At 46.0% G+C, this 21,775-nt stretch overlaps 1 protein-coding gene across 1 annotated transcript in view; it reads right to left on the bottom strand.

Moving 5' to 3' along the window:
- The window catches only part of LOC148043420 (mannan-binding lectin serine protease 1-like), a 78,370-nt gene extending 58,572 nt beyond the window's left edge, over window positions 1-19,798 (bottom strand). The window contains 2 exon segments of the mRNA XM_087725022.1: window positions 15,680-15,896; window positions 19,518-19,798. Of these exon segments, the coding sequence (XP_087581148.1) occupies window positions 15,680-15,896; window positions 19,518-19,522 (222 nt within the window). The 5' untranslated portion in view covers window positions 19,523-19,798.
- Between the last annotated feature and the right edge of the window lie 1,977 nt (window positions 19,799-21,775).

Here is a 21,775-nt window from a genome sequence, read left to right as displayed (position 1 = left end):
TTCTCGTCTTCGGCCATTGCTGCTCTTCCTCGGGGGATAAATCTTCTCCAGTGAACATGTTGACATCCTGACCCCCAAAGGCGAAAGTTGTAATGAGCTGTCAGCTCTGGAGACTTTTGTGATTTATGGAAAAAATAATATGCCGTCCACCACCACGGAACTTACGTTCATGAACAAGCTGGTAAGAGATCTCTCTGCTTTAAGTCTCCTTGGTAATTTAGGGAAAGAGATGGATGGCCGCAGGCTAAAGAAGATGGGCAGGGGTCTGTCTGTCACCAATTGAGGGTGGGGGGCTAAAATAGAGGGTCTGCTATGGAGAACAGACTGGGAAGAGGGAGCTGTTTCCAAAGATTGTGATGGAAAAACCAAGAAGAAGCAAGGAAAGAAGAAATGTGCTTTGGTTAAGATGTTCTCCAGCAGTGTTTCTCAAACTTGGCTACTTTAAGATGGGTGGACTTCAATTCCCAGAATTCCCCAGCCAACATGTGTGGACTTCAGCCCCCAGAATCCCTCGCCCAGCATAGGTGGACTTCAACTCCCAGAATTCCCCACCAGCTTGTTACAAGGTGTGCAAACTTCTACTCTCAGAATTCCCCAGTCAGCCTACTTAAAATATGTGGACTTCAACTCTCAGAATTCCTCAGCTGTCACGATGCAAGAGAGATGGACAGAGAGCTGGGGAAGTCCCAGAATTCCCCAGCCAGCATGTTTCTAAATAGGTGGCCTTCAGATCCCAGAATTCCTCACTCAGCGTGCTTTATGATGGCTGGACTTCAAGTCCCAGAATTCCCCAGTCATCCTTTATGGACCAAATCCCAGAAATCCCCAGGCCTTCCCATATGGATTTCAACTCCCAGAATTCCCCAGCCATCCCAGATGGACTTCAACTCCCAGAATTCCCCAGCCATCCCGTATGGACTTCAACTCCCAGAATCTCCCAGCCATCCCGTATGGACTTCAACTCCCAGAATCCCCCAGCCATCCCGTATGGACTTCAACTCCCAGAATCCCCCAGCCATCCCGTATGGACTTCAACTCCCAGAATTTCCCAGCCATCCCGTATGGATTTCAACTCCCAGAATCCCCCAGCCATCCCGTATGGACTTCAACTTCCAGAATTCCCCAGCCTTCCCATATGGATTTCAACTCCCAGAATTCCCCAGACCTTCCCGTATGGACTTCAACTCCCAGAATTCCCCAGCCATCCCGTATGGACTTCAACTCCCAGAATTCCCCAGCCATCCCGTACGGATTTCGATTCCCAGAATTCCCCAGCCATCCTGTATGGACTTCAGCTCCCAGAATTCCCCAGACCTTCCCATATGGATTTCAACTCCCAGAATTCCCCAGACCTTCCCATATGGACTTCAACTCCCAGAATTCCCCAGTCATCCCGTATGGACTTCAATTCCCAGAATTCCCCAGCCATCCTGTATGGACTTCAACTCCCAGAATTCCCCAGCCATCCCGTACGGATTTCAACTCCCAGAATTCCCCAGCCATCCTGTATGGACTTCAACTCCCAGAATTCCCCAGACCTTCCCGTATGGACTTCAACTCCCAGAATTCCCCAGCCATCCCGTATGGACTTCAACTCCCAGAATCCCCCAGCCAGCCAGCCAAAACTGCTGAGAAGGTGAATAGCAGCAGACAGGGGTCCCCTCAAGTTCTCTAATGCTGAACCCCACTTCTAACTCAGCAGTGTCCCCTGGCATGGGCTGAAAACCCCTCCGAGCTGCTTCCTTCTCCCCTCACCCCATGCAGGAGGAGAAGGGAAAGCAAAAAGACATTTCATGGGAACCTCTCCAGGATGGTCCCAGGCTGTGTGACTGGCCCTCTGGCCCATCGTCCCTGGAGGAGGCCACTGACCTCCTCTGGGCCTGTCTTGGAATGCATTAATTGGGCCGAGGGGCGTCTGGTCCACCTCTTGGAAAAGAAAAATAGATATATATGTATATATACTCATACATATCTCAACTGTGCTCCTCATTAAGAGTCTGGCATTCCACAGCAGGATGGAAGTAATTTGTGGAAACCACAAGAAGAAAAAGAAGAGCGAAGAGACTCCTTGCCACAGATGCCGATGGCTCCCAGGGTGCTCCCTCTGGGTGAAAGACGGGCGCCCCAAGGCCAAGAGGGGGTCCTTGAAAGGCTCATGAGAATCTCTCTGGGGGTCTCTTTCCCTTCTTGCCATGGGGAAACTAGGCGGGGTGGATAGCCTGGCCATGAAGAGTGATTTAGGGCAGTGTTTCTCAACCTTGGCAACTTGAAGATGTCCGGACTTCAACTCCCAGAATTCCCCAGCCAGCATTCGCTGGCTGGGGAATTCTGGGAGTTGAAGTCCGGACATCTTCAAGTTGCCAAGGTTGGGAAACACTGATTTAGGAGACATCTCCCCCCCTCTTTGAAGTGGGGGACACATCGATGAGATGATGAGCCTTATGTGGTGGTGGTGGGGGATCCCTTTCCAGCCCATCAAGCTGGCGTCTTCACGGTTGTTAGAAGTTCCTTCAAGGGAGGTACGGAATAACAGAGTTGGAAGGGACCTTGGAGGTCTTCTAGTCCAACCCCCTGATCAAGCAGGAAACACTACACTACACTACATCATATCAGACAAATGGTTGTCCGATCTTAAAAGCCCCCAGAATTGGAACATTCACAACTTCTGGAGCAAAGTTGTTCCACTGGTTAATTGTTCTCACTGTTAGGAAATTCCTTTTTAGAGGAAGGGAGGGAGGAGGGGAAGGAAGGAAGGAAAAAAGAAAAAAGAAAGGAAGGAAGTGATTGAAAGAAAGAAGGAAGGAAGGAAGGAAGAGAAATGAAAGAAAGAAAGAAAGGAAGTTATGGAAGGAAGGAAGGAAGGAAGGAAGGGTAAGCGAGAGGGAGGGAAGGAAGAGGAAGAGGATAGGAAGAAAAAAGAAAGGAGGAAGGGAAAAAAGAAAGAAAAAGGAAAAAGGAAGGGCAGGAAGGGAGTGGAAGAGGTGGGAGGAAGGAAGGAAAAATGGAAGGAAGGAAAAAATATGAAAAACACTGCTTTAGTTTAGATTCATCTATAGCAAAGATGCTGCTTGTTAGTTCTGAATGGGTCTCAGTATCTGATTTAAAAAGAAATCACAGGCCAAAAAAAGGCCACCATCTTGACTTTTCTGACTTAAAGCTTAAAGCTGCCCCCTCCTGTCCTCCCTCTCTCTCTCTCTCTCTTTCTCTCTCTCTCTCTTCTCCCTCCCCTCTTTCTCTTTCTCTCTTACCAGGTCTCCAAAACAGCTGCTCCTCATCTGGAGCAGATGTGATTCGGGTTGCCAGGGGAAGAAAGCATTTTGCGCCCAGGGTATAAAAGCCACAATGAATTCCACACAACGCTCCTAAATCTGCAGAATGTTGAAGGTTCAGAGTCTAAACCAATCAGCCAGATCACCAGTTTTTTTTTTTAAAAAAAAACATTGGTGGAAGGAGAGAGATGAGGACGACCACCAAGTAAAGAAGATGGACACCATTGGAAGACTTGAAGGACCTGCTTAGAAACAGATCAGCCATGGAGAACATCTACCTTTTTGGCTGCTAAGAGTCAACACTGATAGCATTAAGCCATCAATCAATGCAGAGATTGGATCTTTTGAGAAGTCCACCATGGTGGGAAAGATGGAAGGAAAGAGAAGAGGACAACCAGATGCAAAGAAGAGGGACTCAATGATGGTGGTGATGGGGACATCACCTGAAGGACCGGCTTAAGGAGAGATCAGCCATGGCTAGCCATGCAGTCACTAAAATTTGACCTGACTTGATGGCATATGATGCATTGATCAACCAGTCAGTCAATCAATGCAAAGGTTCCTCTGAGAAGTCCATCATTCTGGGAAAGGTGGAAGGAAAGACAAGAAGAGGATGACCACCAAGTGGTCATCCAAAGAAGATGGACTTAGTTATGGTGGTGATGGAGACACTATTGGGAGACTTGAAGGACCTGCTAAGGGACAGATCAGCCATGGAGAACATCTACCGCTTTGGCTGCTGAGAGTCAACTCTGATTTGATAGCGTTAAACCATCAATTAGTGCACAGGCCAGCTCCTTTGAGAAGTCCACCATGGTGGGAAAGTTGGAAGGATAGAAGAAGAGGACAACCAGAACTAAAGAAGATGGGCTCAGTTACAGCAGTGATAGGAAGACTTGAAGGGCCAGGTTGGAGACAGATCAGCCATGGAGAACATCTATCCTTTCGGCTGTTAAGAGTCAACACTGAGAGCGTTAAACTATCAATCAACGCAGAGATCTGAGAAGTCCACCATGGTGGGAAAAATGGAAGGAGAAGAAGAAGAAGAAGAGGACAACCAGAAGCAAAGACGATGGACTCAGTGATGGTGGTGATGGGAACATCACCTGAAGGACCTGCTTAAGGACAGATCAACCATGGAGAAGGGTTATCTGTTCTGGCCCCTTACTGCTAGACAATTTATTCACAGTAAATTAACACACCGACAAGACTTTGGCAGCAACCCAGACTTCCAAGATAAGAAATACACACAAGAGTTTCTCCAGCATTAGTGTATTAGTTGAATCCTGCAAACAGCCTCCTCCCAAAGTCTCTTCTTATATAATCTCTTGGGAGGAGCCTAATTACAACCTCCTGAGTCCAATTATCTTCTGTATCTGCGTAGTTGCTGTCGGTGCTTATCTGCCCGCCTTTGCCTGGCGTCCGGGACCAACTCCCTTAGCTCCTCCCCACTGATCCAAGGCTCCTGATGGTCAACCAGCCTCTCTGGTCCCTGCTCGGAGTCTGAACCCTGTCCAGGGTCCTCCACATCTTCCAGAGCCGACTCATAGGGCCCCTCGCTGTCGGAGTCTGTTTGCAGCTCCAACGGCTCCTGCTGGGCCACAACAGTTATCCATGCAGTCCCTAAAATTTGACCTGACTTGATGGCACATGATGCATTGATCAATCAATCAATCAATCAATCAATCAATCAATCAATCAATGCAAAGACCAGCTCCTTTGAGAAGTCCATCATGCTGGGACAGATGGAAGGAGAGGGAAGAACAGAACAAACTAAAGGTGCTTTTTCAAGAGGCAACTGGACTTTCTGTTTTTTTTCTTTGAACACATTTCGCTTCTCACCCAAGAAGCTTCTTCAGCTCTAGATGAGAAGGGAAATGTCTTCAAATGAAAAAAAAAAACAGAAAGTCCAGTTGCCTCTTGAAAAAGCACTTTTGGGACTACCACGACTTTGATGATGGAGAATCTCCATAGAAAGAAGAGGACATCCAATAGCAAAGAAGAAAAAGAGTTACAGTGGTGATGAGGACACAGTTGGAAGACTTGAAGGACCATGTTCTCCTGGAGAACATCTACTTATATGGTTCCCAAGAGCTGATTAAAGTAACTATGAAGTCAGAAGACCATGTAAATCCATGTTTTCAAGGAACCTTATAAGGTTGTACATGCAAAGCTGTGTGCCAGAACCTCATAACCATCTCCAAGCCAACATGGGACAACCCAACAATGAAAGGAACAAGACATGTCCGTAGCAACCAGGCGTGGCCAACAGGATCTGGCAAGGTCCCACTCCTGGACATATCATTAAGCAAGAATGCTGTGGTGACCAAGAAGCCACGATGGCTGGGGAATTCTGGGAGTTGAAGTCCACCCACCTTCCAGTTGCCAAGGTTGAAAAACACGGATTTAAGGGCCAACTTTGTGTCAGAGAAAAAGAGGGTGAACATTATTCTGGAGCTGGAATATTTATGGATGAATTTAAACAGCCTCTGCTGTGGGCTGGAGAAGAGATGAACAGAAAGAGGCTACACAGGAGAAAAATAATCATTTATTAGGCCATTTGTACTGTTGTTGGGAGAATCAAGGAACTGTCTGTTTAATTTCCACTATTTTTCTGTCAGGAAATTTCTCCTTAGAGGAAGGAAGGAAGGAAAGAAGGAAGAAAAAAGGAAGGAAGGAAGGAAGGAAGGAAGGAAGGAAGGAAGGAAGGAAGGAACCGTCCATTTAATTTCCATTATTTTTCTGTCAGGAAATTTCTCCTTAGAGGGAAGGAGAGAGGGAGGGAGGGAGGAAAGAAAGGAAGGAAGGAAGGAAGGAAGGAAGGAAGGAAGGAAGGCAGGCAGGCAGGCAGGCAGGCAGGCAGGCAGGGTCTAATTTCCATTATTTTTCTGTCAGGAAATTTCTCCTGAGAGGGAGGAAGAAAGGAAGGAAGGCAGGAAAGGTTTAATTTCCATTATTTTTCTGTCAGGAAATTTCTCCTGAGAGGGAGGGAGGAAAGAAGGAAGGAAGGAAGGAAGGAAGGAAGGAAGGAAGGAAGGAAGGAAGGAAGGAAGGAAGGAACCGTCCATTTAATTTCCATTATTTTTCTGTCAGGAAATTTCTCATTAGAGGGAGGGAGGGAGGGAGGGAAGGAAGGAAGGAAGGAAGGAAGGAAGGAAGGAAGGAAGGAAGGAAGGAAGGAACCATCCATTTAATTTCCTGAATCCTTCCATCTTTTAAACAAGCATCTAATGGAAAGAGTTGCCTTGAATCCGATATGGGTAAATAAATTGGATAGTAATAATAATATTAGCCATGGGTGCAATCTCAAAACAACTGGAGCACCACTTGAAAATCACCGGCATTGACAAAATCAACATTGTCAATTGCAAAAGGCAAAAAGCTTGACTCTGAACAACTTACATCCTGTGACATTCAAATAAAATCTGACTACCTCAGGTCCTTGGGAAGCACTCGATAGCTGGACAAAAATAACAAATTCAGTCTAAACATCTGGATTATGCAATGAATAACAACAACAACAGCAACAAAGTACTGAGATTTGCAAATTGAAGTTGAGCAACTGTGGAAAAAGAAATCGTGTGTTGTCCCGATTGTAATTGGAGCCCTTGGAGCAATACCCAAAGGGCTACCTCGCTATTTGGAAATTTTAAATTTATCCGACTTGAACATTCTGATTCTACAAAAAACCTCCCTACTTGGAACAGCTGATATCCTCCGACGTTACCTTAACAGTTCCTAGGTCCTTGGTTAGGACTCGAGCTGTTGAGCTACCAACCAGCCCCAAAGGCTGTGAATCTCACCAATGATTAATCACATAATAATAATAATAATAATAATAATAATAATAATAATAATAATAATAATAATAATAATAGGCCCCTGGGTGGGGCCCGACTAGTAAGAGCCAAGGTGGCGCAGTGGTTAAATGCAGCACTGCAGGCTACTGCTAGATCAGCAGGTCAGCGGTTCAAATCTCACCGGCTCAGGGTTGACTCAGCCTTCCATCCTTCCGAGGTGGGTAAAATGAGGACCCAGATTGTTGGGGGCAATATGCTGACTCTCTGTAAACCGCTTAGAGAGGCCTGAAAGGCCTATGAAGCGGTATATAAGTCTACTGCTATTGCTATTGCTATAGTAATCAATGCCAAATCCGGCGAAACAACTGGCCACTGTGATACAATTGTGTTGTTGTTGCGAATAATAATAATAATTTAATGCATTTTTGAATGTTCAGTTGGTTGAGTTTCATGTTTAATGAATAAAGTATATAACAACAACAACAACAACAATAATAATGAGGAGGAGGAAAGAAAGAAAAAAAGAACAGCTAATATCCTGCGAAGATACCCGAGACCATCAAACAACCTATCCCGGATAGTAATAATAATAATATTAGCCTTGGGTGCAATCCGAAAACAACCGGAGCACTTGAATATCACCGGCATTGACAAAATTACCTTCAGTCAACTGCAAAAGACAGCTTGACTTAGAATAACTTATGTCCTGCAACAAGAGCTTTAACTCCATAAAACCCCCACATCTGCCCATCTCAGAGCCTTGGGCAAAAAGGCCAAATCCAGTCTAAACATCTGACTGGCTGCACGATGAACAACGACAATAAAAATGTTTCTAGAGAAATGCCTATACAGGTAGTCCAATTTTTTAGGAGCCGAGGTGGCGCAGTCGTTAAATGCAGCACTGCAGGCTACTTCAGCTGACTGCAGTTCTGCAGTTCGGCTGTTCAAATCTCACTGGCTCAATGGTTGACTCAGCCTTCCATCCTTCCGAGGTGGGTGAAATGAGGACCCGGATTGTTGTTGGGGGCAATAATGCTGACTCTGTAAACCGCTTAGAGTGGGCTGAAAGCCCTATGAAGCGGTATATAAGTCTAACTGCTATTGCTATAATTTTGAGCCCCAAAATTCCTTTGCTCAGCGAGACAGTGCTTCAGTACATTTTGCCCCGTTTTACGACCTTTCCTGCCACAGTTGCTAAGTGAATCACTGCCGTTGCTAAGTTGGTAACATGGTTGTGTAGTGAATCTGGCTTCCCCATTGACTTGGCTTGTCAGAAGGTCGCAAAAGGAGACCACATGGAACACTAAAACCGTCATAAATATGAGTCAGTTGCCCAATCTCCGAATTTTTGTCACAAGACCATGGAGATGCCACAATGGCCCTAAGCGTTAAAAATGGTCACCGTTCACTTTTTCCCAGTCCTGTTGTAACTTCGAACGGTCACCATATGCATTGTTGTAAGCCGAGGACTATCTGTGTTTAGGAAAATTGAGGAGCCGAGGTGGCGCAGTGGTTAGGGTGCAGTACTGCAGGCCACTTTAGCTGACTGTGATCTGCAGTTCAGCGGTTCAAATCTCATCGGCTCAAGGTCGACTTGGCCTTCCATCCTTCCCAGGTGGGTGAAATGAGGACCCGGACTGTGGGGGCACGTTGCTGACTCAATTTGCTAAAAAATTTGTAAACCACTTAGAGAGAGGCTGAAAGCCCTATGAAGCGGTATATAAGTCTAATAAATAAATAAATGAGCAAGGCCGTTCCGTTTGAGGAATCGTAAAAACGTTGGGCAAAGCTTGACGGCAATCTTAAATTTGGAAAAAGGAAAAAAAAAGGCCCCAAAGATAAGATACAGATTTGAACGCCAACCTGAAAACAAGCTTTAAAAGATGTTTAGAATAGAATAACAGAGTTGGAAGGGACCTTGGAGGTCTTCTAGTCCAACCCCCTGCCTAGACAGGAAACCCTGCACCATTTCAGACAAATGGTTATCCAATATCTTCTTGAAAACTTCCAGTGTTGGAGCATTCACAATTTCTGGAGGCAACTTCTGTTCCACTGGTTAATTGTTCTCACTGTCAGGAAATTCCTCCTCAGTTCTAAGTTGCTTCTCTCCTTGAGATATTGAGAAGTTGAGACTCTAGAAAGGGTGCAGAGAAGAGCAACCAAGACAATTTTAGGGGAACGGACGCTAAAATATATGAAGAACGGTTGCAGGAACTGGGTATGTCTAGTCTAGGGAAGAGAAGGACCAGGGGAGACATGATAGCAATGTTCTAATGTTTGAGAGGCTGCCACAGAGAGGAGGGGGTCAAGCTATTCTCCAAAGCACCCAAAGGCCAGACAAAGAATAACGGATGGAAACTGAACAAGGAGAGATTCAACCTAGAAATAAGGAGGAATTTCCTGACAGTGAGAACAATCAACCCATGGAACAGAAGTTGCCTTCAGAAGTTGTGGGAGCTTCATCCCTGGAAGCTTTCAAGAAGAGTCTGGACTGCCACCTATCAGAAATGGTGTAGGGTCTCCTGCTTAGGCAGGGGGTCAGACTAGATGACCTCCAAGGTCCCTTCCAACTCTGTTATTCCATATTCGATGGAACAGAAGTTGCCTTCGGAAGTTGTGGGAGCTTTATCCCTGGAAGCTTTCAAGAAGAGTCTGGACTGCCACCTATCAGAAATGGTGTAGGGTCTCCTGCTTAGGCAGGGGGTCAGACTAGATGACCTCCAAGGTCCCTTTCAACTCTGTTATTCCATATTCAATGGAACAGAAGTTGCCTTCGGAAGTTGTGGGAGTTTCATCCCTGGAAGCTTTCAAGAAGAGACTGGACTGCCACTTGTCAGAAATGGTGTAGAATCTCCTGCTTGAGCAGGGGGTTGGAATAGATGACCTACAAGGCCCCTTCCAACTATCCTAAGTTCAGTGAACTGAAGCGAGCCGATTTGCAGGAAACGGAGAAACTCAGAATGGGGGAAGAACGTTGCCGGTAAAAGTCTGGGAAACCCAGAAAAAGTGGAAACTAGTAATTTGGGCTGGATTGCATCGAAAACCACTGTCTGTCCACATATGCGTATTTTATGCAAACTTCATGTTTATACGAATTAGCTCCAACCGCAGAAGCAATAAATCTCCTCCGACTAAAAGGGCCGTTTTGACTTTCCGATGATTCCGAATTATTTGTGGGTCGCCATCAAAGGAACCGCACCGAGCGATTCGGCCCCACAGGACATTTTGTGAGAAAAGGATTAACGTCCTGCCCATCTGAAGGATAACCACAAGATCCTAGGAAAAGGACTGTTCTGAACCGAGGCTTCCCAAGATCACGAAGCCGACTCCTCGTCCCGATAAAACCCCTTTTTTATTTAGTTTGAAAGGGAATTCCACTCCAGCAAAGTCCCGGCTGACAGAGCCGAGGTGGCGCAGTGGTTAAATGCAGCACTGCAGGCTACTTCAGCTGACTGCAGTTCTGCGGTTCGGCTGTTCAAATCTCACCGGCTCAAGGTTGACTCAGCCTTCCATCCTTCCGAGGTGGGTGAAATGAGGACCCGGATTGTTGTTGGGGACGATATGCTGACTCTATAAACCGCTTAGAGAGGGCTGAAAGCCCTAGGAAGCGGTATATAAGTCTAACTGCTATTGCTATTGCTATAGTCTTTCATGAGATTTCACAACTACAGACCTTATCGGGCTTGGAGAGCTGCCAGGCCGATATCTTCTAAACGCCATGCTGTAGCAGCAATTCCTTGGCCGGAAGTCAGGAGCAGATCTCCGCTCTTAATGAATTGGACTAATTGTCTCCTGCAAACTCCCTTATTTTTTTTATCGCTGCTGCATTTATAAAATCATTTATTACATTTATTAAATTACTGTGCCACCCACCCCACTAAGACAGCAACTCTGGAAGGCTGACGACAGAACGAAAAGTTCAACAGGGCTAAAAAAGCAATTAAAACGAGGAGGGAAAAGATGAAATGGTACATTTTTTTTCGTTGGATCATTGCCTCCTGAAGTATTTTTTTCTTCTGGTGCCGGAACACCCAGGAGGTGTGATTCACACACCGTCGGAGGGAACCAGCAGGGCAAAAAATATTTAATCTGTCAAATTGGGGTGAGTTCCAAAATTGTCGTGACTTTTACAGGGTTTTTAAATAACAACACGTCACTTGATTTGTACATTTAAATATCTATCTATCATCCATCTATCTATCTATCTATCTATCTATCTATCTATCTATCTATCTATCTATCTATCTATCTATCTATCTATCTATCTATCATCTATCTATCTATCTATCATCTATCTATCTATCTATTATCTATCTATCTATCTATCATCTATCTATCTATCTATCTATCTATCATCGTCTGTCTGTCTGTCTATCTATCTATCTATCTATCTATCTATCTATCTATCTATCTATCTATCTATCTATCTATCATCTATCATCTATCATCTATCTATCATCTATCTATCTATCTATCTATCTATCTATCTATCTATCTATCTATCTATCTATCATCTATCATCTATCTATCTATCTATCTATCTATCTATCTATCTATCTATCTATCTATCTATCTATCTATCTATCTATCTATCTAGCTAGCTAGCTAGCTAGCTAGCAGAAAGGTCAGCAGTTCGAATCCCTAGTGCCGCATAATGGAGTGAGCTCCCATTACTTGTCCCAGCTTCTGCCAACTTGGCAGTTCGAAACCATGTAAAAAAATGCAAGTAGAAAAATAGGGAACCACCTTTGGTGGGAAGGGAACAGCGTTCCGTGGGCCTTTAGTGTTGAGTCATGCCGGCCACATGACCACGAAGGCGTCTTCAGACAGTGCTGGCTCTTCGGCTTTGAAAGGGAGATGAGCACCGCCCCCTAGAGTCAGGAACGACTAGCACGTATGTGCGAGGGGAACCTTTATCTATCCATCTTTCTCTCTCTCTCTCTCTCTCTCTCTCTCTCGCTCTCCCTCCCTCCCTCCCTACCATCCATCCATCCATCCATCCATCCATCCATCCATCTATCTGTCTATCTATATCTTTGTCTGCCTTTCCTGCTTGTTGAAGATCAGAGATAAATTATTAGAAAGCAGAAACAAATGCTACTCAGGGAGTCCTTGACTTACAACCACAATTGAGCCTAACATTTCTGTCGTTAAGCGAGTTTTGCCCCACTTGTCAAGCTTTCTTGCCACCATTGTTAAGTGAATCACTGCCACGTTTAAGTCAGTCTCATGGTTGTTAAGTGAATCCGGCTTCCGCACTGACTTTGCTTCTTGAGGGGGGTCGCAAAAGGGGATCACGTGACCCTGGGATGCTGTGATCGTCATAAATCTGAGTCAGTTGCCAAGCGGGCGGATTTTGATGGGGATGCTGCAACGGTCATAATAAGGAAAAATGCCGTGACGGTCACTAAGTGTGAAATCCAGTCATGAGTGACTTTTTTTAGTGTAGGTAGTCCTCGACTTACAACAGTTCATTTAGTGACCATTCAAAGTTACAACGGCACTGAAAAAAAATGACTCATGACCATTTTTCACACTTACGACCGTTACAGCATCCCCATGGTCATGTGGTCAAAATTCAGCCACTTGAACACTGACTCATATTTATGATGGTCACTCTGTCATGGGGGGGTCACGTGATCCCCTTTTACGACCTTCTGACAAGCAAAAACCAATGCTGAAAGCAGATTCACTTAACGCCCATGTGACTAAGTTAACAACGGCAGGGATTCACTTAACAACGGCGGCAAGAAAGATCTTAAAACTCACTTAACAAATTTCCCACTTAACAAATTTCCCACTTAACAAATTTCCCACTTAACAAATTTCCCACTTAACAACTGGGCTGAATTATGGTCGTAAATCGAGGACTACCCGTACTGTTGTAACTTTGAATGCTCACTGAAGAAACGGTTGTAAGTCAAGGATAACCCTCCATTTCAAAGACATATGAGTAGACCTCCAGTTATGACTGTCAACGGGATGGCGATGATGGTCGTTAAGTCATGATGGTTGCTAAGCAGTTCATCTTATGACCAAGTCCGATTTTACGATCCTTTTTGCAGCGGTCATTAAACAAATGCCGTTAAAGCAAACCCAACATGTGGTGTTTTTTTTTTTTTCCTGGAAACCATAAAAGAATTGCTGGATTTGGTCAAAAATGCCATAAATCACAATTACGTGACTGTGGGATACGGTAAACGTCAAACGGTGGTTTGCGTAACTTTAATTGGTCGCTAAACGAGAACTACCTGTGTTGTCAGCTTCTTAAAAGGGACGTTGAACCACAAACTAGCCACAGGTTATGCCAGTAAGCCATGAAATCTTAGTTTGTGTGTAAGTTTGTGCAACTTTCGTAAGTTGCATATAAAAAGAGGTGGGGCTTTGATCATAGGGCTCCGGGGGGGGGGGCTGCCATTTTGACTTTTCTGACACCCCCTCTCCCCCCTATTCCTATCTGTGTCTGCGTTTCTTTTTGGAAAGTTAATCTTTGTTCAAAAATTCAACCTTTCTTGGGTCATAGTTACTAATTCACTATTTAGGAATTGCGTCGTCGCCTTAAATTCAAACCTGGTTGCAAAATTACGATTTAGAGATCCCCGTGTGTCCCCAAGGCAGTGTATCTGACAGATAAAGCACGGGGCGGTCTATATACCGAGATGTCTGGAGACAAGATAGTGGAAAATAGATTTAGGGAGGAGCAACCTTTGATCTCAGGGCCAAGCCAGCCCAAGTTAATGTCCAAACTCAATTTGAAGGAACAAAGTTTGCTTTGTGTTTTCAACGCAGTTCGGAGGTCTGATTAGAAGGAACTTTCATTCTAAGTGACAACACACAATTGCCGTTTTTAGCAGAATTGTGCAACGGAGGGAACGCACCAAAAGGGATAACGTAGAAAGGATGGCATACATTATAAGACTTCATATAATGAAAACGGCTGCATTCACACGACATACACTTGGTTACTGAAATCTGGTTACGTTCTGGATTTGATTAATACGTAATTCCTACTCCGTCCCAAAAAGTTGGACTGTGTAACACTTAAAGCTATAAAATATCGAACTAACATACCGTAGAAAGTTGTGCGGACGGGTCTTTTTAGCAAATTTAAAGGCAGTCCTCGACTTACGACCACATTTGAGCCTCAAACTTCCATTGCTAAGCGAGTCTTGTCCCAAACTGTTCAATTCAATTTATTACATCTATATGTTGCCCTTTTCCCCCGAAGGGGACTTAAGTGAATTTGGCTTCCCTGTTGACTTAATTCATCAGGTGTGACCCCGGGACATGGCGACCGTCATAAAGATGAGTCAGTGGCCAAGCGTCTGAATTCTAATCACTTGACCAGGGGGATCATAAGTGTGGTAATGATCATAAGTGTGAAAAACGATCCTGTCACTTTTTTCCCCAGTGCCGTTGTAACTTTGAACAGTCACTAAATGAACTGCCCGTAAGCCGAGGACTGTGTAAATATATAAATAAGTAAACAAAGAATACGGCCCTGCAAATTCAGGCCCAGCGAAAGACAGCGAGAGACTAAGCAACAGATACGAGATTGGTGGAATACCCTGAATTATAAATGAACTCCCCAAAATAGGACTTGCACCCAGATTAAGCCACAAAGAGACAAACCCAGTTTGAAAAACCCAGTTTAACCGAGTTTGTTCGGTGAAGGCAGCGAAAGGTATTTTTCTGCCCTAAATCAATACCTTATATCTGAATGCTGACGCTGAATTGATGCAGCTCATGGGATTCAATGTTTTAGGTTACATTCACACAGCATGTTGAACCGGGAGATTGAACAAATTTAGAGTAAAAATTTACTTCAAAGCGGAATTGAGTGCGGAATTATGGTCGTAATGCATACCGGTCATTAAGTGAGTCATCACAAGGTGGTGACTTTGGGCCAATCGCCAGGAGATGGGGAGTGAAAGCCAGCTGGAGGACTTTGGGCTAATCACCAGGCGATGTGAGTTCTAGTCCTGCCTTAGGCACGAAACCGGCTGGGTGCCTTTGGGCCAATCACCAGGAGACGGGGAGTTCTAGTCTTTCCTTAAGCATGAAAGCCGGCTGGGTGACTTTGGGCCAATCCCCAGGCGATGGGAGTTCTAGTCCTGCCTTAGGCATAAAACTGGCTGGATGACTTTGGGCTAATCACCAGGAGACGGTGAGTTCTAGTCCTGCCTTAGGCAGGAAAGCCAGCTTAATGACTTTGGGCCAATGACTAGGCGATGTGAGTTCTAGTCCTGCCTTAGGCATGAAAGCCGGCTGCGTGACTTTGGGCCAATCACCAGGCGACGGGGAGTTCTAGTCTTTCCTTAAGCATGAAAGCCGGCTGGGTGAGTTTGGTCCAATCACCAGGCGATGTGAGTTCTAGTCCCTCCTTAGGTGTGAAAGCCTGCTGGGTGACATTGGGCTATTCCCTCCCCCCCATCTCTCTCTCTCAGCCCGTCCCACCTTGGAAGGCTGTTGTGCTCGGGAAACAATAGGAAACAGTTGTAAGCACAACCTTGAACGGTTACGAAAAGCAAGACATCGCATCTAATGAACTAGAACTCCACAACTTTTTCCAGGCGCCAAAGGAGAGGAAATGACATTTTGGGGGCTCACCTTCAGGTAGTCGTATTCGCACAGGTAGGACGGTTCCAGGTCGAAATGCATAAAGTAGAGCCTCACGCGGAAGCCCTCCGCCACCGAAATGTTCCACGCCGCTTCCGAATCGCTGGGATAGGAGTCCGGATAACCAGGAGAAACGATTTGTCCAAACATCTCGTTCAATTCTGCTCCCAGGAGCCGCGCGGCACAAAGACACCAAATCAGAAGACACCTAGAAAACAAGGGACACGGTGAAGCCTGCGTGTCTCCACACACTCACAGCCCTGCAAGGTAGGCCAAGGCAAGGAACGAAAGACTCAAGGAGGCGACTTTGCAAGTAGTCCTTGGCTTACGACCACATTGGAGCCCACAGAATGTATGTCGTTAAACGAGGTGTTTGTTAAAGGAGCTTTGCCCCGTCTTAGCACATTTTGCCACCGTTGTTAAGTGAATCACATTCCCACCCCTCCCGTGCAGATTTTAAGGGGTTCCAGAAAGTGAGAACATATCTCAGACACCGCATTAAATACACAACGACACCAAGAAACCCATCCCGGACCTCTCTGTTCCAATTTTCTATAAACATCTGCTGAAAGATTTGTCAATTTTGCAGATGGCTGCCTTCTTACAATGTTGTGAGTCTGGCAATGGAATCCATCCATTTTCACACAGTGCATTGAACTGTAAACTAACCGTAAACTAACTTAAACAGTGCGCAGAACTGTAAACTGAGCTGAATCTACAAAGAGCCCATCCATTGCCCGGGGGGGGGGGGGAATTGAAAGCAAGCCAAGATTAACATTTCAACCAGGTTTATCAGGTTGGGAAATCAGGGGGAACTGGGTAAAGGTCAAAAAAGTCAAGATGGCGGCTGGGACCCCGTGATCGGAACTCCCCTCTTCTTATTGATGTATGTATGTATGTATTTATTTAGGTACTTATTTAATAGGCTGCCTTTATTGTTTTTATAATAACCGATTATTTATAATAATATGCTCAAGGGAGCATATATACCTAATATCCTTCCCTCCTCCTATTTTTTCCCACCACAACAAGCCTGCAAAACGGGTTGGGCAGAGAGAGAGAGGGAGGGAGGGAGGGAGGGAGGGAGAGAGAGAGAGAGAGAGGGAGAGAGAGAGAGGACTAGAACTCCCCACCTCCTGGTGGTTGATCAAAAGTCACCCAGAGAGCTTTCATGCCCAAGGCGGGACTAGAACTCCCTGTCTCCTGGTGAGTGGCCCAAAGTCACCCAGCCAGCTTTCATGGCTAAGGCGGGACTAGAACTCCCTGTCTCCTGGTGATTGGCCCAAAGTCACCCAGCCAGCTTTCATGGCTAAGGCGGGACTAGAACTCCCTGTCTCCTGGTGAGTGGCCCAAAGTCACCCAGCCAGCTTTCATGGCTAAGGCGGGACTAGAACTCCCTGTCTCCTGGTGATTGGCCCAAAGTCACCCAGCCGGCTTTCATGCCTAAGGCGGGACTACAACTCCCTGTCTCCTGGTGATTGGCCCAAAGTCACCCAGCTGGCTTTCATGGCTAAGGCGGGACTAGAACTCCCTGTCTCCTGGTGATTGGCCCAAAGTCACCCAGCTGGCTTTCATGCCTAAGGCGGGACTAGAACTCCCTGTCTCCTGGTGATTGGCCCAAAGTCACCCAGCCGGCTTTCATGCCTAAGGCGGGACTAGAACTCACCGTCTCCTGGTGATTGGCCCAAAGTCACCCAGCCGGCTTTCATGGCTAAGGCGGGACTAGAACCCACCGTCTCCTGTTTTCTAGCCTGATGCTTAAAAATGGGACCAGGATTTTCCCATACCCAGGTCCTCTGGGCCCAACCTCTGTCAAACGGGCGGATATTCTGCAGGTATAGTCAGGTTAATCACCCTCGTTGCAAACCAAAAGAAATAGCAGAGGCTACAATGGACTCCCAGCCTTCCCATCAAATAAGAGTCTTTAATTACCCTTTGCTTCCTTCCTCCTCCCTCTGCCATTCCTAACTAGGGGGAACAAGCCTGTGCAACCCTCAAGCCTGCTCTTCCCCCTTGCTAGAGAGCTCTATGTAGCTCCAAATCTTGCTACCTTTGGCCACAACCTTCCTATCTGCCAGCGTTTTACCGGGTTGGATTCATTCCCAACATTTGCAAAGCAAGCCAGATGCAAACTTGATTAGCGAGACGAAGGCAGAGGCAATAAGTAAATAAACAGAGTCCTCCTGATGGCCAGGACGGCCCTCTTGTTTGCAAAACTCACAATCCGTTTGCCAAAAGCCACTTAAAAACAACAACCACCAAGCGACTGCGCCAGGAAGAAATCAAGAAAACCCACTGGATCCTTTTTTCCTTTCTTTCTCCATTTGTCTCTCCCCAGCCTCCATTGTCTCCAGAGATCAGTTCTGGATGCCAATCTTTATTTACAATCCCGAATCTTTAGTTACAATCCCGAATCTTTAATTACAATCCGGAATCTTTAGTTACAATCCCAAATCTTTAGTTACAATCCCAAATCTTTAGTTACAATCCCGAATCTTTATTTACAATCCGGAATCTTTAGTTACAATCCCAAATCTTTATTTACAATCCGGAATCTTTCGTTACAATCCCGAGTTTTTAGTTACAATCCCTTAATTACAATCTCAAATCTTTATTTACAATCTCGAATCTTTAGTTAGAATCCCAAATCTTTATTTACAATCCCAAAACTTTAATTACAATCCCAAATCTTTATTTACAATCCGGAATCTTTAGTTTCAATCCCAAATCTTTAATTACAATCCCAAATCTTTAGTTACAATCCCAAATCTTTAGTTACAATCCCAAATCTTTAGTTACAATCCCAAATCTTTAGTTACAATCCGGAATCTTTAGTTACAATCCCAAGTTTTTAGTTACAATCCCTTAATTACAATCTCAAATCTTTATTTACAATCTCGAGTCTTTAGTTAGAATCCCAAATCTTTAGTTAGAATCCCAAATCTTTATTTACAATCCCAAATTTTTAGTTACAATCCCTTAATTACAATCCGGAATCTTTATTTACAATCCGGAATCTTTAGTTAGAATCCGGAATCTTTAGCTACAATCCCAAATCTTAAATTACAATCCCAAATCTTTAGTTACAATCTGGAATCTTTAGTTACAATCCGGAATCTCTAGTTACAATCCAGAATCTTTACTTACAATCTCGAAACATTATGTACAATCCCGAATCTTTATTTGCAATCCCAAATCTTTAGTTACAATCCCAAATCTTTATTTAAAATCCCAAATCTTTATTTACAATCCCGAGTCTTTAGTTAGAATCCTGAATCTTTAGCTACAATCCCAAATCTTTAGTTACAATCCGGAATCTTTAGTTACAATCTCAAAACTTTTATTTACAATCCCCAATCTTTAGTTAGAATCCTGAATCTTTGGTTACAAATCCCCCTTCCAACTAGCAAATTCCCATTTCCTTTGAAAAGGCGTGAGAGTGTCCAGATCCTGTGGGGTGGTGGGGGTGGTGTGTTTCCCCAGAACAGACATTTTTAATCCAGAGAGAGAGAGACACCCCCTAACCTACTCTTCCATCTCTCGATTCCCCTGCAAGTTGAAAAATAAATAAATCAAATTAAAATCACGCCTGGCGTTTAAAAACCCAGGGAAAAACACGAGCCTTGTCGCTTGTGAACCAGGCTGCCCAACAACTGACAGGTGTCTTTTCTCCAACCTGGAGGGGGGAAATGAATACGGAAGGAGCCCCTTTCGGTTGCCCGAAATGCTCCTTTGCAAGAAAAACACCCAGGGGCATCATCACACACAAAAAGAGACAATTTTTGTTGGCAATCTAGCAACGCTTGCTCCCCTTCTGCCAGCAACTCACCTCATGGTTTCTTTCCCCCCTCTCCTGGGGGGTGGCCTTTATTGGGGGTGGTGGGGGTGTTGTCCTCGGGTGCCTCTGGGCAGCAGGAGGCTGGCTATATGCTCTCCGTGCGCTGTCTGATGCTCAAGGGATGGCTGCCTTATCTTTGTTCAGAGCTTAGGAGTGAGGAGAGAAAGGCAGTGAGGGTGGCTGTGTGTGCGAGGCAGTGTGTCTCAGGGATCTGGCATTCCCCATGCTGGTCACGCCTTCCTTGCTCTGCACACACACACACACGCACAAACACACACACAGCAAGACACGAACCTGCCAGCAGCAGAAGCAGCAGCACACACACACACACACTCCCCCTCCTCGCTCGCTGCCCCTCCGCCGGGACTGAGGCTCTCACAATCTCTGGTGCTTTTATCTGCACACAAAGGGTGTGAGGGAGGAATGCACTAGTTGTCAAAACTCCACGCCCTGCGGCGAAAGGGGCAGATGGCTTCAAGAGCATGCGGTGTGTGCGGGCACGAGGCTTGGCACTAGAAGATGGGTGGACTTCGACTCCCAGAATCCTCCAGTCAGCATGCTTTAAGAGGGGAGGACTTCCACTCCCAGAATCCCCCAGCCGGCATGCTTTAAGAGGGGAGGACTTCCACTCCCAGAATCCCCCAGCCGGCATGCTTTAAGAGGGGAGGACTTCCACTCCCAGAATCCCCCAGCCAGCATGCTTTAAGAGAGAGGACTTCCACTCCCAGAATCCCTCAGCCAGGATGCTTTAAGAGAGAGGAATTCCACTCCCAGAATCCCCCAGCCAGGATGCTTTAAGAGGGGAGGACTTCCACTCCCAGAATCCCCCAGCCAGGATGCTTCAAGAGGGGAGGACTTCCACTCCCATAATCCTCCAGTCAGCATGCTTTAAGAGGGGAGGACTTCCACTCCCAGAATCCCCCAGCCAGCATGCTTTAAGAGGGGAGGACTTCCACTCCCAGAATCCCCCAGCCGGCATGCTTTAAGAGGGGAGGACTTCCACTCCCAGAATCCCCCAGCCAGCATGCTTTAAGAGGGGAGGACTTCCACTCCCAGAATCCCCCAGCCAGCAGGCTTTAAGAGGGGAGGACTTCCACTCCCAGAATCCCCCAGCCAGCAGGCTTCAAGATGGGCAGACTTCCACTTCCAGAATCCCCCAGCCGGCAGGCTTTAAGGTGGATGGACTTCAACTTAAGAAGGGATTGGACACCCCTTTGTCTGAAATGGTCTAGGATTTCCTGCCTGAGCAGGGGGTTGGACTAGAAGACCTCCAAGGTCCCTCCCAACTCTCTTATTCTCTTCTGTTCTCCCAGAGTCCCAAAGCTGGCGGGGGAATTCTGGGAATTGAAATGACCTCTTCAAGTGCCTTCAGGCTGAGGAACACTTGGTCGGGCTAGGAAGAATCGCTGATAAACAGGAATTAGGAGCCATTGATTCAAAAAAATGGGGGTGGGAGGCGGGGAACCCAGGGGAACCTAGTTTTGAAGATGTGGGAAAGGTGGAGGAAGTGGAGGCGGCCGAAAGCCCCTCCTGTTCCTGGAAGCTGAGCTCAAAGTCCCCCGGGGTGAGGGTGGGGTGGGGTGGAAAAAGGAGAGAGGGGTTTCCCCAGACTGGATCACTCCAACAGTGTTCCTGCTGCAAGATCCAGGTTTTTCTGGGAATTGCAGGACAAACCCAGTGTGGGAAAGGGGGAGTTGATGCTGGCTGTATGTCGGCTTATAAAGACCACCGTGATTCGCACCCAGCTCTGGAAAAACTCAGTGGCTGAAAAAGTGCTAAATGGCTGCATTCCTTTTCTCCTCTTATCTCTCTTCTCCTTTCCTCTTTTTTTTCTTCTCTTTCCCTCCTTTCCTCTTCTTCCTTCTTTCCTTCCCCCTTCTGTTTTCTTTTCCCTCCCTCCTCTCCTTTCTGTTCTCTTCTTCCTTCCTTCCTTCCTTCCTTCCTTCCTTCCTTCCTTCCTTCCTTCCTTCCTCCCCCTTTCCTTAATGTTCTCTTTACCCTCCTTCCCCTTTCCTCCTCCCCTATTCTTCCTTCCTTCCTTCCTTCCTTCCTTCCCTCCTTCCTTCCTTCCTTCCCTCCTCCCTCCTCCTTTCCCTGCTGTTCTCTTCACCTTCCCTTCCTCCTTCTCCTTTCCTCCTCTCTGCCCCTCCCCTCCCCTTCCTCTCTCCTCCCCTCTTCTTTCCTTCCTCTCTCTCCCTCCCTCTTTCCCTGCTGTTTCTCTCCTCCCTCCCCTCACCTTCCTTTCTCCT

This window comes from Thamnophis sirtalis, unplaced genomic scaffold (assembly GCF_051295495.1).
Source record: "Thamnophis sirtalis isolate CommonGarterSnake01/CBP01778 unplaced genomic scaffold, rThaSir2_p1.2 scaffold_11, whole genome shotgun sequence".
NCBI classification, from domain to species: Eukaryota; Metazoa; Chordata; class Lepidosauria; order Squamata; family Natricidae; genus Thamnophis; species Thamnophis sirtalis.
This window is presented reverse-complemented; position numbering and strand designations above follow the sequence as displayed.